Here is a 19729-nt window from a genome sequence, read left to right as displayed (position 1 = left end):
AGTTACTATTCTGATGCTGCCACCCGCCCGATGCCACACATCTGATGCCAAGTGCTCCTTATTTCACCCACCATCTTTAGCTGGTACTGGTATTGCCACCCACCTCCCCACTCTGTCACCGGGTCACTCTGTGGTCTCCTGATGCAGCTTCCACCTCCACACTTTGTCACCTTGCCACTCTGTGGTCTCCTCATGCTGCTGCCACCTCCACACTATGTCACCTTGCCACTTTGTGGCCTCCTCATGCTGCTGCCACATCCACACTATGTCACATTGACACTCTGTTGCCTCCTGATGCTGCCGCCACCTCCACACTTTCATTGTGCCACTCTGTGGCCTCCTCCTGATGCTGCTGCTGCCACCTCCGCACTCTGTCATTGTGCCACTCTGTGGCCTCCTGATTCTGCTGCCACCTCCATACTGTCATTGTGCCACTCTGTAGCCTCCTCAGGCGGCTTCCACCTCAACACTATGTCATATGGCCACTCTGTGGACTTCTCATGCTGTGCCCACCCTCACCACTTCATGACTGGGCCACTATTTTGCCTTTTAGCTTGGCTGACATCATAATTTATTTGACCCTTCTTCTGATCTGTCAGAAGCAATGAAAAATGAGATGCATAACGGATACTGTTTGTGTAGCAGCTGTAAGGCCTGTATGGTCCCATCAGAATTGGCTTGTGATTTGGTAGCCAAAAGCAGGAGTGGGTACAAAACACAGAAGACATGCAAATATTCCATTCACTTGTCATCTGTTTTGTAATTCACTCCTGTTTTTTTGGGCTTTAGCAATACTGATGGACTACTGACCATTCCAAATGCTGACTGAGTGAAGAAGGATGCTTCACAGACAGGATCTGTTTTTTAGGGGTTATTGTTCGGACGGATCAGAGGAAGGGCAAAATTATCAGTGGCGTCAACACAAACTTACTGCTGACACCGTCTCCACTCTGTCTGGGGGTGCTCTACTTGTATAGGCGTTTACTAGAACAGGTTCTGTAGACATCTATGTGGAATCAGCTGACAACGGAGTAAAAGGAGTGCGCTTCTTCTTGGCACTGACATTGACCTGTAAGGCTGAGTTCATATGGTACTTGAGTTATTTGGTCAGTTTTGGCCCCGTGACTGCCCAAATAAGTGAAGTGTGCGTTGATTCTAAGAGTGATGCCTGTCATCTGCATGTCATACCAATTCACAGTATTATTTCACTACCACAGCAGACCCCCTATGCGTGTTACTGCAAGGCGCAGTGTTCTCGCGATTCGCAGCAAATAAATTCGTATTGAACCGAATTTTTTTTTTAAATGCAGCGAAGTGGGCGAATTGAATTTTTTTAAAATATGCTCATCTCTACTTATATACAATATCTCACCAATGTTACTCATATTCACTGTAAGTGTACTGTATATATACACTTCATAAGGTTTTCTGAGGGAGTAAGATGGCTACTTTTTTCCAGCACATGATATATTGGTTGTAATAAACCAATGTTTTGTTCATCCTTTACCGTTTGATGAAGGTTAAGGTTACGTTCACACTAGCGTTAGTGTGATCCGGCAGGCAGTTCCATCGTCGGAGCTGCCTGCCGGATCCACCGATCAGTGTGACAACTGACAGCATTTGTAGACGGATCCGGGTGTGGATCCATCTACAAATGCATTGGAAGAACAGATTCGTCTCTCCGCTTGTCATGCGGATGGACGGATCCGTCTTGCAGCTGGATCCGTCCTTCAGTTGTTTTGCAATGCCAGATCCAGCACTAATGCAAGTCAATGGGAATTAATGCCGGCATAATTGATCCGGCATTCCGGCGACTGATCAGGCATTTTAGACAGACATAATACCGCCAAAACGCCTGACAGTGACTGAACGGAAGGCATACTGATGCAAACTGAACGGATTCTCATCCATTCAGAATGCATTGGGATATGTCTGATCAGTTATTTTCCGGCATAGAGCCCTTTTGACGGAGCTCTATGCCGGAAAAGAATAACGCTAGTGTGAAAGTACCCTTAGAATGCCGGATCCGTCTTTCCGGTGTCATCCGGCAAAATGGATCCGGCATAAAAAAAATTTCACCTTTTTTTCGGTCAAGACGGATCTGGCATTCCGGTATTTTGAATGCCGGATCCAGCACTAATACATTCCTATGGAAAAAAAAGGCAAGTCTTCAGTTTTTTCTTTTCGCCGGAGATAAAACCGTAGCATGCTACATTTTTATCTTTTGCCTGATCAGTCAAAATGACTGAACTGAAGACAACCTGAACGGATTACTTTCCATTTAGAATGCATAGGGATATACCCGATCAGTTCTTTTGACGGAACTCAGTGCCGGAAAAGAAAAACGCCAGTGTGAAAGTACCCTAACACACTATCAAATTGATTTGCCGTAATAAAATAAACCATTAATTTCACTGGGCTCTCTTTGCATGCTGAAGCCTTTTCTATTTAATATTGTTGGTATTTGACTTCTACTTCAAGCACTCAAAACAGAGTGCCATAAACACCACACTACTGGTAACCCATATTTGAGTTTAATTACTAAACTTTCTTTAAATGTAGAAAAGCACTTTTAACAAAACTAAATACCCTAGGTATACAGGGATGCAGTCAAATTTACTTATACTTGCATTTACTTACAGTATACTTGCATTTATATAGATCATATGGTCATAGATCATGATTGATTAGGGGGTGAATAGGTGAATTTCTTTAAAAGTAGAACAGCACTTACAACAAAACTAACTACCCTAACTATACATGGATGCAGTCAAATGTACATATACTTGCATTTGTCTTATTACCACATTGGAAAGCAATACATCAACTTGATGGACTGAGGCAGTGAACTCAGGTTGTGGTAGCTCTGTGCTGTAGACTGAGACTTACCCTCTCAAAAAACAATACCGAAAGGAGTTCTATAATACAATGGAGCACAGGAAGGGTAACAGATGTATTCTTGTGTTGGGTGTACAGCTGGTGTCTCCTGGGGCAGTGAGTAGTAATAATTGAGTGCAAACTTTGAAGGCAAGCCGTGAGGAGCTAGAGGCATAGCTATGGTCCCCCTGCCATAATTAGGGTCCCTTATAGTAGCACAAAAATGTAGTACCCCTATTCCCGTATGATAGAAAACAAATATTTGAAGCTTATATAGATCATTCGGTCATAGATCATGATGGCTGGAGGGGGGGAGGTCTCTGATAAAGTCTACCCTGCAACCCAAGAACTTCAAGCTTGATATCTGTGGTGAAGTAGATAGCCAGATAGGAAGTCTACTCTCTTTAACTCCAGACAGAGCTCTTATATAAGACTGCATTAGAGATGAGAGAATCAAACCTACCAATTCAGAATATATACCAAATTTAGAAAAATATATATCAGATTTTGATTATGAGTAATTTGCTGTCTAGCAAATGTCTTACATCTGCTGCTATCAGAGAGGTTTAGTGTTCTTTTCTTTTAGAAAGGAAAGCTAATTTGCATATATTTGGGTTTAGAAGGAAAGCTAAGCCTGTCTGTTGTCAGCAGATGTAAGAAATTCTCATGTGCATATATTTTTGCCAGAAACCCAGAGCAGCATCGCTTGGCTTACAATACTCCTCAGGCAAACTAAGTGCTCTCCGTAATGAGAAATAGTTTTTATCGCGAATATTGGCACTCCGAGAATTCGTGAAGATGTAGAATATAGTGCTATATATTCGTAATTTCCGAATATTATAGGTTTTGTTTCCATCAGTAACCTCCCTTCTTGCTTGTGGACCAATGAGAAGGCTGCAATATCTTTGTCAGCGCTTAGCAACATCCCTAACAACCAATAGGAAAGTTGCCGAACCCTTTACTATATAAGAACCTCCCCAGCAGCCATTTACTGCTGTTTTTTGCAATTCTGAGACAGAGAGCAGTGACGTTGCTGTGCTCTGTGCTTTCATCTGGATCCCATTCTTTATCCAATTACATTAGATAGTTAGCTAGCTCCTATATATAATACAGAGAGTTAGTGGGAGATAGTCAGTGTAGGTTATATCCTGATATAGGTTCCAGTGCAGGGTGTTAGGTAGTGTGATAGGACTTACTGTTTCTCTGCTGTCCATACATACAGGCTACAGACACAGTGCTGTGATGTCACAACAATACTTAGTGCACCAATCAGTAATATTTACTCAGACCTGATGAAATGTGAAGTTGCATGTATTGCGCAAAAAATATGTGCATCATTAGTGCCGATTTGCAAAAATAATGCAGAGATCTATAATTTGCAAATTTCTTGTGAATATTATGCAAAAAATTCACGAAATATCATGAAAACAAATATTATGCTGCTCTTCACTAATAAGAAAGAGTACCCACCAGACAACGTAAATTTTTTTTCAAAAACCCAGATTAGCACGCTAGTCTCTCTCTCTCTGAATTTTTTTCAGAAAGAACAGAGATCAAATAATAGCTACAAGGAGTGTCTCTGTACTTGGAGGACCCATCATGTTCATGCATAACATGGTGCACCCATTGATTTCAAAGGTTTCTATAAAATGCTTTATTGACTCGGTGGTACTGCTAGATTCCTCTGTTAATTATAACTTCACTGGGGTCCTAACAATGGGACAACCAGAGCTCCTATAGAGGGATTACAATAAAAGACAGCAGATTTAAGGTTTATTTATTATATACAGTACTGTGCAATGCTTTAAAAAATGAAGTTTTTGGAGTTTGTTTTCATCAATTAACAGCATAAACAGGATGGATCTAAATCAATATTTGCTGTGACCGCCCTTTGTCTTCAAAACAGCATTAGTTCTTCTAGATCCAATTGCACACAGTTTTGAAGGAACTCGGAAAGGACGTTTGGGAAGTGATACAGCCAGGTCCCACATCAAGGAATAAGTTCATATTAGTTATATATAGCACAATACTGCATGGTCACAGTGCAGGAGTACAGTGTATATCTACTTGGAAATCAATGTGGAAGCAACCCCTCCCAAAATCTTCTGTGTCTGTGAAAGACTGGACAGTCGATGGTATGACAAAACATTCTCCCTTCATTGTGAGATTCATGGTGAAATATTTGAATCCAGCTTCTGACAGGGACTATTGGCTTACCTGCAAAGACTATTGGAGCTTACGTGGAGGAGCCAAGAGGAAGTTCGGAGAGATAGTTATCTACTAAATGATCGTTCAGCAGACATCTATTTAAGTGGTATATCCACCTTAGGATCTGCATGGAGTTTGTATTGTCTAACCATTTCTCCAGGTGCTCCAATTTTCTCCCACACTCCAAAAATGTACAGATAAGTTAAAGGTTTTTTTCCAGGCTACAGATATTGATGACCTAACCTCAAGATAAGTCATCAATATCAGATCAGCGGGGGACCCCTGCCCATCATCTGCTCTCCACAACCTCTCTGTGCCAAAGTGTAGAAGCTGTGCCAGGTTACTGAAGCTCACCTCCCATTCACTTTAGTCCACTTTATTTGAAGAGCTTCCAGTTGCATTCAAAGTACCAGGTCCAGTGCTGGAGGCTGAGGCTGAAGGGACCATTTGATTGGTGGGGGTACTGGATGGTGTTACACCACCACCGATCTGATATAGATGACCTATCTTGAGGAAAAGTCCTCAATACCTGGAACCCAGGAAAACCCCTTTTAATTTGGAATTTTGATTATGAGCCCCATTGGGGACATGGACCAAGTTGAGTGACAATATCTGTACAGCGCTGTAGAATAAGTTGGCGCTGTGTAAATGAATTAAAATAATGCATGGGGCAGTCGGACACCAATAGGTCTGGAAGGATTTGACTAAGCAGCAGATATAAATGAGATGGAAACTTGACCAGTATCAGACCAAGTTTTAGATGCTCGGGACGTTGGATTAACTTGACAGAAGACCCCGAATAAAAAACACAACACAAGTGATTTGTATCATGATATAGTTTGTATTTTTCTTTAACAATACCAAGCTATAGACAGGGACTTACAGAGGCCTATACACTACCGTCAGATACAAACTTCAGAAACACTATTTACATTCAAAAAGGTACATCCCGCACCTGCCCCGGTGCTTCTTGATTTCCCATTTAAACCCCTCTACTTCCAGGGGTGCCTGCAGCTTTGACCCCTGACCGCAAAAGTGTTAATTATATTTTTTTTTTTTCCAGAGCTGGAGGGTAAACACCAAGTCTGAGCATTCACGTGCACTGTCCATACAGAACAATGCCAGGAAAATTCACTCCACAGTGTCCTTGTTCACTCTAAGCTGAGTTTAAAACCAAATAATTGGATATGAAGTGCTGTTCAGTCTCTATACCGTATTGGCTAGAAGGACTTAAAACAACTTGTGGCCAACTGGTGTTGAACTATAAGTCCAAGATCGTGTCATCGGCCAGCGGCTTGTTGAGATTTGTGGTGAAGTAGCTCCAATGGAACAATCATGAACCCACACAGATGTGTCCACCCTTAGGGTTGCTTGAATTTAGCTAAAGGGATTGGACCATCTCAGACATTCATGGCATATCCCTAGGACATGCCATCAATGTCAAATAGGTGCAGGTCCCACCTCTGGTTGCCCCATCCTATCTCCAGAATGGGCTCCCCAAAGTGAAGGAAAGCAGAATGTGCATGCGCAGCATGCTCTCCCTTCACTGCTATGGGATTTACGAAAATAGCTGAGCGAGCACACTCGGCTATGTTCAGAAGTCTCATAGCAGTGAATGGACAGAGCGCCATGCATGCACAACCACCTCTCTATTCACCGCTATGGGACTGCTGGAAATAGCCTAGCCAGTACTCAGCTGTTATAAAAACTCCCATAGCAGTGAATTGAGGGTGGCTGCACTTGCGCAGTGCGCTCTCCTTCACTTTCGGGGTCCTGTTATGGAGATAGGAGTAGGTCCCAGAGATAAGACCTCCACCAATCTGACATTGACAGCATATCCTAGCGATATGCCATCAATGTCTGAGATTGGAATGACCCTTTAATGACTCAATATTTTGAGATGCTAGCAAAAACCTTGGCAGTCTGCAATTCACATCACGACTACTAGGTTTGCCACAGATAGAGTATAGACAAAACTGGTCATCTGATGCCAAGAACAAAAGTCAGGAAGGACATATCTGTACATAGCATGTAAGTAATGGCAGTTGTGCTATGAGATTCCATGAACAGTCTTCTACCCTTTTGGATGTCATTACCATCATTCTCAGCTTAAGACACTCTAAACCCCATATAAAGATACTTTACATGACCATTTCCTCGAGTGAGGTCTTACCCCTTTAGCAGACATACTTCAGAATTCCACTATTTGTAGTTATGGCATTATGTAATATTACATATAAGGAAATAATGTGTGCTATGTTACATAGAACATCGGCAAATGGATCTAATGGTGACTTCTTTTAAGATGAAAAAGCAAATGTACCACCAGATAGGTTTACGTGGTGCACTGTGGAGAGAATTCATGGTTCATTTATTCAAGTGTTATAGTTATGGGAGGCTGAGAAGTTTTTAGAATGTGTAGTGATTGAAGAGTTATTCCCATTACAGACATTTTGGGAATCTACACAGTCTATCAGGTCTCACATTTGGGATCCACACCTATATCCAAAACAGAGAACGCTGCATCTAGATGAGGAAGGAATGGAAAGTTGACAATGTATGTGGAAACATTTTGGATATGTCACACATGTTTGTTGTGGAAATAATCATTGGCTTGTCATCATAGATAACAAATGGATTCCAAGCCATGAATGGCAACCAATGTTATACTTAGGTTCCTTGGATCACCTACCTTACATCTATATGTCCACTTTTAACATCTTTGAAAGCCCAAGATATTTAATCAATAAGGTCCTAATTGGATAGCTGTCAATAAACCCATAAGAAAAAGAGCATCTCCAAATGAAGTTGTCTTCTTCTTGATATTTGGGGAGTATTATTGTCTGATGACCTGGGCTCACCAGAGAATCCTCAGTAATCATTGAACCAATTAAACCAAAATGGGAGTCCTCCTCTGTCCAGTCATTAATAAACATCCTCTCTGACCAATGGCAAGCCAATGGCCTAGTTTAGATGCCCTAGAGATCATTTTAGCAAACGTTTGGCCATTGCTAAGGACTCAAGGGTGGCCCCTCATTCAGGTTACTATATATTGAGAATCTATAGGTGCTGACATTTTTACCATAATGTTGTGGGGCAGTTGTGTAGATATAATGTAGTAATGTGTAGTTCATAAGAAGGTGATTGATGTCCATCATGGAACTCTTGGACCAAGGACTGTTTGAAGAACACATGAGAATACTCCAAAAAGCAGCCTTTCCCGCAACTAAACACAGTTCATATTTTTTCCTGGCACTGTAGGTTAGTACATTGCTCTCCTTCACATATAATCTCAACCTCCTGATCAACACCCCCCAAAAAACGAAACAAATCTAACATCCACAGTTAAATGTGATAACAGACAGGGGTAGTGGTTACTCAGCGGAAACAAAATGATACCCTTTATATATATACACAGCACTTCTGTCTGGAAATAATCTGCTGAGGTCTCCAGGCAGGTGGAGACGCCACTGCATGTTCCTGCAGAAACATAGGGACAATGGGTGATATAATAGTCACAGAGCGGACCCTGAGGCACAGGGAGATAAGGTGGTTGGTATGGATTCCCCAAGTAAGCACCTTAGCCATAATGCTGCACCTGCCCCTGAGAAAAGACATTGGGATACAAGGAAATTTGTTCTCCTTTGGTCCTGACATGCTAAGGAAAAGAAGAACCTTGCTTGTCTTGCAAAAAAGGCCAGCAGGATTCTCTACTGCTTATCAGTTGCTTGCCAGTTCTGCATTGAGCATGCAATAAACCCTGTATTTTATGGCTCGACCCCCTTAGAAGACCTTACATCCGGTCATAAATTGAAAGTCTAGTAACAGTGGGGGTCAAATTGGTTTGTTGCCTTCATTGCTCCTGAGATGCACACCATGCAGAACCGAGCATACGGAGGTTGCTGATTAACATTGTAAGCTTATGTAATGGCCTGGTGCATATAATACGTGTACAGTGTAACCAATAGCTATAGCCAAATATGAACTTTCAGTAGACCCCCAACTTTGATAGAGGGCAACTGCATGGATGCTGTTGGCTACTTCACGGTTTTACTATTTGCCACACAACATTAAATAAGCCTATCTTGTATTAAAAAAAAATACTACTTACCATGTCAATTCAACAACCCGCTGGAATATGGTGATACGAAACATTATTTATTTATTTTTTTGCCAAAAGAGAGACCATGAGAATGTCAGGTGCACATTTTGTGCCAATGCCTGACAAGTAAATGCCCCCTCTCCGCCAGACGAGAGGCTGTGAACCAAAGAGCATAAAAAAAGAATTCTTTTTCATTACTCCTTCCATCTTCCAGGGGAACCCACTGTGATTACAAGGGGACAGGCTAACGTGATAGCCCCACAATCTGGCTCGTTGATGGACAGATGACATGGTGACGATGGTGAGACAATACAGAAGATTTTGCCATGTTGAGAAAAGCACACATAGGCAATGCTCAGATCCCATGTTTTTCATATTTTTTTTTTTTTGGCAAGCCACGCTCAGATAATAAGACCCACAGAGCCGATGGGTCCATTGTGAATTTTAAACACACTGAAAGAGACCATTACAAAGAAAAGACACCATAGAAAAGTAACACAGTTCTTGTGTGAATGCGAAACTTGGCGTGAAAGAGAGGAATGCATTATTTTTTCTTATTTTTTTCTTCCTTTGGTTTTTCTTTTTTTTTTTCTTTTTTTTTTCTTTTATCCTTTCTTGTATTTTTCACCACTTTTTGTTCATTTTTATTAAATAATATGACAACACTGGTACCCAAAATCTGTTGGCACCTATCCTTTTCCTCCTCCTATGTATTTCTTTGTCTAGTACACGTCATGGAGTTGCAGTCAAAAAATAGTACAGCAGTTCGACCCGTTTGGTGCAAGAGAGACTTACCACATAATATATTACTTGCTGCTCTAGCACCAAAATGGTTAATAGGTTTGCAAGCAAAAAATAAATTCTCCAGATCCATCCAGTTCTTCCCACTGGCCCCCCAAGTGTTCATTCTTCATATATTTCCCCTAAGACCTTCCTCCATCAAAAACGCGTTGTATATTTTTTTTTTACTCGATTGCAATGTTAACGGGGTTAACCGGAGAGGTTGCGCCGGAGCTGTCATTCCCCCCAGCAGGCTCCTTTTCCTTTTTGCCACTGTATTGGCCAATGAAGGAGCCGTCCTCATTGAACTGGACATCCACACTGCCACCATAGTCAGCCAAGCTGTCATCACTTCCGAGGGGCTTGACATCACCATTAAGGGAAGGTTGGCTGCTAGTAAATGGTTTCTCGTCATTATCACTGGATAAAAATAAAAGGCAAATGTGGTTAGCGTTAGCACAACATTTCTTTTAGATTTAAAGGCAGTGTCCTCCTTTCCAAACAGATTTATTTTATTATCTCGACGCATCTAAAATGAAATAATTTAGCAGTTGGTCATAGTTAAACATTTCCTCCCCTCATTTCTACAGCTCCAGTACAAGAGATATGTCTCCATGGTCACAGACTACAAGCAAACCACGTGTGATTCTCCTTACATCTGATCTCTGCTTCTAGCTTGCTTACCAGATGCATGTTGGCACGAAATAGGGGACAAATGGTACTGTCTTGGTCCACTGGCTCTCCACAGCCCAAGTCCAATCCTGCTGCCTAGGTAGGTCTGTTCCTCCATACAAGCTGTGGCCTGCTTGCTGGCTCAGTCCTCCTTCTTATCTCATTGGGCACGTCCTCCAACCTCTTAAAGCGCCATCACATGCACCCTTGTTCAAAACAGCCAATGGCTGGTCACCTATGGGTACTTAGGACAGCTTCCCCTATGGGTGGTTGCCTGAGCAAGAGGTTCCTAGCTTGCTAGTTCATGCTGTATTTGTGTATCTGCCCCTGTACTTATTTCTGCCCATTTACTGGATTTTGACCCTCTGCTACCTTACCTAAAAGGTGCCTGTTCTCTGTATTGACCCTTCACTGCCTGCCCTGACCTCGGACTGTTTATCAGATTGCTTGTACACTGCATGCTCTGACAACAGACTGTTTACCATATAGCTCATACTGCGCCTGCCCTGACCTTGGCCTGTCCCTGACTATGGTTTTGCCTGATTCCTCGGTACACCACACCAGTGTCTCTGACCCCTGCGGCTCAGCTGTCAATCACACAGAGACTACTTCACGAGGTAGAAGCCTGGTGGTTCCTCTGCAGCGAAGTCCAGATTCCTGTATAAGAGTTACACAGCAGTTCCACGCCCACTTTTGTAACAGAATATGCAGGATAAGACTACACAGAATGCTTGTTGTTGCCATGGAGATACATATTCTGCATAGGAACTGTAGAAACAAAACAGAAGGACTCTCTAATTAAGGCCTATTACCAAGTTCCTTAGTTTTTCATTTTAGATTTATTGAGACAAAAAACTATTAGTTGCAAAGGTGTACATCGCCTTTAAAAACATAAAGCTTTGATTTTAGGACACTCCTGATGGGCACTTATTCCAGATATACTCTTCTATCTTTCAGCCTTCATTCTGTGGCTTTTTGTATACAAGAAATTGTACCCTTAAATTAAGTGTTCTTGTGCACAAGATCAACCTCCTATCTACCCTTATAGGGTACCAGATGTAATATTGGTTTTCTTTTTGTGTAACCAGACCTTGCCAAATGGTACAAAATGAGAAAGGAAGACACAGAAGGAAGATAGATAGAAAGTTCAATATATGTACAGGTTGTATGGGTTGCATGATTGCATGGCAAAATAAGAAAAAAACACAGAAGTCAAAGAAAGACAGCAGAAGAAAGATTCCGGGAAAAGAAAACTAAAGTTGCTCAGTGTTGGACACTACCCTAACCTATTAAAATTAACTTAACTGGGTCTCATGTTCTTGTGATGTAAAGAGTTAATCTGATGGTGAAAAGCAGGTATAAATGATATCCTCCAAATATTTTCCAGGATAAGTGATAATTGTATGATTGGGTCCCACCATTGGAAACTCCACTGATCATGAGAACAGGGGTCGCCGAATCCCCGAATGGAGAAGTAGTATGCATGCGTGACCACCAAATTATTCACTTCTATGTTACACTACCTCTCCATCCACATGGGGGACTCGGTAACCTCTATTCTCATAATTAGAAAGAGTCCCAGTGGTCCAACCACAGTAATCAGTCATTTATCACCTATCCTGGGGATAGGCAATAAATGTTGCTTATAGGAAACTCCTTTCAGAGGGCCAAACACTATAGCAAAGATTGAAATAGGGTTTCCTTCTGGGGATGGGTAAAACCAAAGAGCCTCTAACCACTTGGAGCAGGAGGACACGGCGGTATCTAATTGCCCTCCACCAATCTCCTTTTCATGATTGTTTGGTTCATTGTCTACACCCTAATTTGAAAGGCATGTGGAAAGGGGATTCCCTACTGAGGTTCTCAGCATCCATTAATTAGGGCTGCAGCTCAACTCCCTTTATCTTAGGGGTCCCATACCCAGCATATTGGTTGCCTCTATGGCAAATATGTCACAACTTACGTAAAGTTGGACAAGAGGACATTGCACAAAACATGAAATGTATGCTTTCCCAACAAGGAGAGAAGCACCATGTCAGACTGATCACCATCAGATTACCCATCATTGTCCAATATGGAAGGAGCACACTCAATAAATGTGCATCAGACTATACTAGCCCTCGTTATGGATTTTCATAACTGAACATCCATATCCAGTATGATTATGGGTTCATAGGCTTGGCCAAAACTCTATGTTTACTGGTCAATGTCCCAAACGAGAAAATGGAGTAAAATGCATGCACATGAGGACAATTCTGCTGTAAACAAGATGCTGAGGGGTGCATTGCGTTACAGGGGTCATATTGAGGCGGATAGCTTGTATATAGAAATGTATGCAGCATAAGGTGCAATGCCATGTTAGTAGCATAATAAACCACAAAATTCAAACTCTATGATATTGAAACATGCATGAAAACAAACCAAATGACAGATGGCGACAAGTCCAACATAGTGAAAATCCAATATTATTCCATGACCCATAAACCATTCATGCTAAAGGAAAGTGGTTCACCTAAAGGGGTTTTCTAGGACTTATGTACTGATGAACTATCCTTAGGACAGGTAATCAATATCAGATCAGTGGGGGTGATGGGAGTCAGAAACATCTGATCGGGAACAGTGCTGCAGTAACCAGACCCAATTACTATACATTGTACTAGGCTGGGGTGACCCCGTGCCTGGTTCCAGCACCCCAACTAGTAAAAACAACTGATCGGTGGGGTGCCAGAAGTTAGATATTGATAAGGAAGCCCTGGAGAATCCTTTTTAAAGGACTGAGAAACAAAGGTTATTGGTCCATCTCAGACCACATATGTTCTGAATAGGCATGTTGGAAAGGGGTACTATTCCTACTAAATGATGTCCACCATTCCTGTTGATCTCTATAGAGACATAGGAGGAGATTTACTAAGCAAAATGCACCAAAATTCTGGTGCAAATTGTGCCAAGAAAGTTAGCATAAGGAAGAGAAAAATATCCATCAATTCTAGCAAGATGCTCCAAATTTACCATACAGCATGTACTACTATGTTTAATGTGCCTCCATTTCTGGCTGGCTGGTCTACTTTTAACCTGCCTAAATGTAGGACAGAATTAGTAAATCTCCCCCATTGACTCTTCCAACCTTCTGACTGACAGATTTCTGGCTCAGTTTGTGCCAAATAACTGCCATATATGTCTTGTCCCAGATGTGTTTTTGCTCCTCACTTGACAGAACTTAGATATTTATCATCTATCCTTAGTGGTAGTGGCCAGGGACATACCTAAAAGCTCATGGGCTCTGATGCAAGAGTTCAGCTTGGGCCCCACCTTCCCTAAGTGCTTTGTGGCCAGGGGCAGGGAAGCACATAGCCTTCGTGCTGCCTGAGGCAAAATTGAAACAACAATCCACCCCCTCCCCATGCCAAATTCTTGACCTAACTCCTTCCCTCCAGCCAGAGGTGTAACTTGGCCAGCGTGGACTTTGAATAATACCAGCGTCTTCTTATGATGCACAAGGGTCTTTGGGCCCCCTCAGGCTTCTGGGCCGATAGCGACTAATACCTCTGCACCCCCTATAGCTACAGCCCTGTTAGTGGCTATGTCAGGATACTGAAGCCCAGCTCCAATTCAAGAGAGTGGAAACTGAAATTAAATAAACATGTGGCACCGAAAACTGAATAGTGGATGATGGATCCTTCTGTTTCTGGCTCCTTTCACTGCATTGTTTCCGGTGTCAACGGTTGCCTGAAACAGCTGATCGGTGGATGTGCTGGGTGTTGGACCCCCAACGATCTGATGTTTATTACCTACCCTAAGGATCGGTCATCAATAACTTAGTTCTGGAGAACCTCAACCCCGGAGACTAATATTATATCTCCTTTGCAATGACACAAATGAGTGTGACATGACTATGAGTTCCTCTCTGGTGTCCAGGGCAGCCTTTCATGATAGCGGTACGTAGAATTCTATTGGTATAGTACTGTATAATCTGGATTGGGATGGTTGATATATGGTATGGTATTAGGCCTGAACCCTACACCTTCTTTTCTAGAGATAAAAGGCCAAGCAAATTAAGATATATATATATATATATATATAGTCCATAATAGACATAATTTCCATTGACTCTTATTCCAGTCAATTAGAGCTGATGATGAAAAGCTATTATAAAGATACTTGAAAAATACCATAGTGGACTTAGTATCTCTTATCAATCTCCATCCAATTAACTGTATGGCATAGCAGGATTTGGTATTTTGGCACATGCAGTATAAGAGCGATATAACATAACCAGTCCATGTGGTTTACCTATTTCTAAAGTAGGTACTGCTGTAGAGACAAATGACAGAATGACAGTCACAGGACAATCACAGACATATAAAACATGTAAGAAGTGAACATACAAGGTGCATATGTTATGGCAGAATAGAGAATATAAGCCACCAGAGGATCAAGTTCATATTATGATCTTATATGTATAGAAATCTGTCTGAAAAGCAGTTGGGAGCCCAATAAGAGAGCAAGGAGGCCAAGAGAGTTGTACGGTTATGACAGCTGTTTTATGACAGCCTGTCTCTGCTGTATTAGGTAGGAATGGCCAAGAAAATGTATCCTTGAAATATCTAGTCTCCCGCTTTATACCTATGCCATAGTGGGAATTCAATAACTTGGGATGTCCATCTATTAACCTGTGGCATCAGCCACTGCGAAAATCAGCTTATCCCCCAGGAGATAACAGGGGTCCAAGAAGAAGACCATTATTGGGGGCCTGTTGTGTGTTACTACAACTCCCCACTAAGGGAATTCCATCTTTCCTATAGGGCAATATGGCTGCCATAGAGGTGGATCTCTTCCTCTGATGCCCCCTTCTCAACATCTGCTTCAAACCAACCCAGGAACACCCACTTCCAGCTGGGGCTTGACATAAACCCTACCCATTTTCAAACCAAATTTGCCAGGACTGACCTAAAATTCTGGACCATCTCAGAAAATTTTGAACTGTTGGAAATTAGGCCCTCTATAAGCCAGATCAGAGGGCTGCTAACGGGCACCTACATGTATGATGACACTTAAAGGAGTTATGCCATGATTGATGTAAAAAATGAAAATCAGACATCATATAGTACATGACAGTCAAAACTAGAACCAGCGCTGTACCTCACATGGATCCAGCGATCTACTCATTCATTGCTCCAATTATACTGCAGACTGGCTTCTCAGGGGATGTGTCCTTTCTCGGGGGGGGGGGTCTTTCTCAGAAAGGGGGGGTCTTTCTCGGGGGGGGGGGGGGTCTTTCTCAGGGGGTGTGACCTTTCTACTGCAGCTCTCTCCCTGTAACTGACACAGCTTCTAACAAAATTTATGGCCGGTGCCAGTTAAAGATTTAAACTGAGAGCGCGCGACCACCGCAGTGAGGTGATCAAGAAATAAGGAAAAGGACAAACAGCAGGTGGCGCTATAAAGATATATTTTATTGAATATCTCAGTGGCTCTAATAAATTGTTGATGACATGCAATTACAAAAGTGTTCACCTCCAGGTGCTGGTTTGAAAAATGTAGAATGTGTTTCGTGGCACAACCCCTTTAAGTGAGGACTGCAGAGTAGTCAGACCGGCTTCATTTGCAATGGAGATTGTCTTTACAAGACGATTCCCTAATATACTGTATGATTATTAAAGGGATTGCTAGAGCTCTTGCCTTGCTCCATTATTGGGACTCTCCTTGTAAAGGTGCTTTCACGCGACCGTAAGTGTTTTGCGGTCCACAAATTGCGGATCCACAAAACACGGATACCAGTCCGCATTTTGTGGACCGCACATCGCCACCCCTATGATAGAAATGTCAATACTTGTCCGTGATTGTGGGGCCACGGAATGGAGCTACAGATGGGGACAGTGCATGGTGGGCTGTCCGCATCTTTTGCGACCCCATTGAAATGAATGGTTCCGCACCTGTTCCTACTGCTCATAGCATATGCAATGTAGAAATTGTATACTAGGCATGCACAAAGCAATATAAGTGTTCACAGCTACACGCCACACACATAACACACATGTACACAATATGGGGGTCATTTATCAAACTGGTGTAAAGTAGAACTGGCTTAGTTGCCCTTAGCAACCAATCAGAATCCACCTTTCATCTTTGACAGCTCCTTTGGAAAATGAAAGGTGGATTCTGATTGGGTGCTACCTTACACCGGTTTGATAACTGACCCCATATATCCATACATCATGGGACATTTTTGTATTGCAAATGTAGTCAACAATCAGTGGAATGTATTTTGGGTGATTTCGGCTCAGCCGTCACATTGACATTCACTTTAATTTTACTTAGCAACATCGAAATGAAGGACCCTGTCATCCAGAAAATAGTGTAACGTTCTGTGAACTGCAATGAGGTGATACACAGAGATAAGCCATGTTTGCATATGGCAGGCTGCTCTCTATACTGAAGTATATGGCAAGTTCCCATACTGCTAGGGAGGTGCGGGCGACACAGGGGGAGATTTATCCAAACTGGTGTAAAGGTAAATTGGCTTAGTTGACCACAGCAACCAATCAGATTCCACCTTTCATTTTCCGAAGCAGCTCTGAAAAATGAAAGGTGGAATCTGATTGGTTGCTATGGACAATTAAGCCAGTTTTCCTCTACACCAGTTCTGATAAATCTCCCCCACAGTGTCTTCTCATTTCTTATCAGGCCAATTGTAGGTGACAAACTAAACCATCCAATGGTTCTCCGAGTATAGACTAGTACATGTGTTCACAACATGACTAGTCATTATACAGAAGACCAAAAATATTATAGCATTCACATGTATAAGTTCTTGTGCCGTGACCCATGTAAGAAACTACAACATGGCTTGGTTAGATAAAAAATAATGGAGTCTAGGAAAAAGGGTCTCTTGGTTTTGGTAAAGGAGCTGCAGGACTTTCTTCACATTCGAGGACCTCTAGGGAAACTCCACATGTAAGGAGCTTGAAGTCACGTAGAAACCCAATGACTTCAGATTACAGACACACTGGTGCTTTGTAGACCATCAGTGTGGGTCTATGGTTCCTTAGGACCACCATAGGAAATTACTTTTGAGGCTCAATAAAGTCGAATAGGTTGTAAATTAAACAGTTAGACCCTAGTGGCAGATGACTGGCTCCAAAGTAAGCCAAATATATTTTTTTCTCTTGGACCTTTGGGGCCAACTATGGTATCAGAACCTTGGCCCATCAAAAGATCCTCTGGTACTCAAGTGGGCCAGTAAAACCCTGAATTCCAACCTATGCCTCATATAAATGGCTTAATACAGCTAATATGCCATAACTTTTATTCTCAGACATTCCGAAAGTATCTATGTGGGCATCATATTCAGCCCTAGAAATATTGCTTCATATATATACGGTAGTTCTGTTGTATAATGACCATGACAGCTCTGAGAAGTCACAGGGAGCAAATCTGCATCTCAAGTCCAATTAACTTTCTGTGATAGATAGGGAACTCAAGTTGGTCAGGCATAAAATGGTCCTCCACTAATCTAGCTATCAATGGTGATCTTGAACCTGACCAATGTCTAATGGACTATGTATAAACATAATGATCTCTACTATCCAGAAAAGTTTTTTGAGAGCCTCAAGAAGAAAAAAAATGAAGTGGCCTGAAAGATAAAACTTGGGTGGGAAAGATGGTGGTAGTCCATACATCTATGATCTGAAGAAAACCTCGGAAATAAAGGGTATTGAAACAGGTAGACCCTTCCCCTTTATTCCAGGAAAGTCCAACCGGCTTAGATCTTGAAAGATTGACCTATACATATGAATGCTACTTGGACTGTTTTTGTTGAATGATGCAGCTTTAGTTTAGTTGGCCGCTTAGCCTTAAGAAGGATTGACCTTCCTAGATCCAGCCACAGTAGTGTTACCTGACATTACAAGCCAGACAACTGCTAGTAGATCCTCAAGGAAACTGAATTTAGCAAAGGCTGGATGTTTATTGTTACCATATATGTAGTCATAAACAAATGTAGCTGCATATGGATTTAAAGAACCATGGCACAAAAGGGCGTAGACGTAGATTCAGTGAACACCCATTGTGCAAAAATCGCACCCCACATCTGTAAGAAGGAACTTTACCGTGCGAGAGCAGCTTACCTCTCCAGAGATCTGATGGCAGCATGGACAAGAGAGTGGAGAACGAATGCATAAGGTCAGGAATGCCAGTCACACATGTGCAAACAGTGTACGTGAAGGCACTTCTAAGCATTGTAACATGTCTCACAAGTCTTTCCAAACCATAGAACACTGAAATATTACTCTGATCTTGAGATGATTTCTCCTAAATGGCTTAGAAATAAGCATTTGCTATTTTCCAGCAAACAGTGCCACTCTTGTCCATAAACCTTGTGTGTGGTATTGCAAAGTACATGACTGAGCTGCGTTGCCAAGTACAACCCATAGACAAGAGTGGCACTGTTACTATAGTATATATAGTATATGGATATGAACAAACAATGCAACCTTGGACCTGGACATCAGTTCCCGGGGACAAAATTTAAACATAGTTATTGGCAGTAGGGTGTAGATTTGAATTTCCCGTTTTTAAACCATAGATGATATACTGAAGAATATGAGCATGTGTTGATATGGATATATACAGATATATACTGACCCACGCTAATTCTCCTGGTCAACAAGTTGGAAAACCAGGAGAAACCTACTCCATGATGACCCGCCTCTGTCATGCTTTTTCTGGCATTTCCACTATGTTGATCCAGGACAGTTTTGGCGGGGGATCAGTGAGGTGAGTATGGCTTCGTTTTAATTTTTGACCCACCGTAAATCATCTAGAAAATACATACTGCTGGTCAAACCCTTTAACCAGCTAACAAATGGGTTAGTTGGTGTCCATGGTGCTGACTATTTTAGAGCAGTTTATGGCAGATTTCTTTGGAGGAGCCTCCCGATCCTGGGGCTGGACATTTCTGCTTTGTATTTGACATTATGGCAGTTTTGATTATTAGATGCTTTCTATTCAATCAGCAGTGACAATGCCATAGCCCTCAGATGGCGCTATACACATTGGCATGAACTGATCATTTGGATAAGTGAACTGATT

At 42.0% G+C, this 19729-nt stretch overlaps 1 protein-coding gene across 1 annotated transcript in view; it reads right to left on the bottom strand.

The window, feature by feature from the left end:
* Positions 1-5906: 5906 nt before the first annotated feature.
* LOC122946214 (neural cell adhesion molecule L1-like) overlaps positions 5907-19729 on the bottom strand; it is a 30414-nt gene continuing 16591 nt past the window's right edge. The window contains exon 7 of the mRNA XM_044305657.1: positions 5907-10387. Within this exon, the coding sequence (XP_044161592.1) occupies positions 10153-10387 (235 nt within the window). The 3' untranslated portion in view covers positions 5907-10152. The remainder of the gene's footprint in view (positions 10388-19729) is intronic.

Source organism: Bufo gargarizans, chromosome 9 (assembly GCF_014858855.1).
Source record: "Bufo gargarizans isolate SCDJY-AF-19 chromosome 9, ASM1485885v1, whole genome shotgun sequence".
In the NCBI taxonomy this organism is placed as follows: Eukaryota; Metazoa; Chordata; class Amphibia; order Anura; family Bufonidae; genus Bufo; species Bufo gargarizans.
The sequence above is the reverse complement of the archived record's forward strand: the minus strand, read 5'-3'. Positions and strand labels throughout refer to the sequence as shown.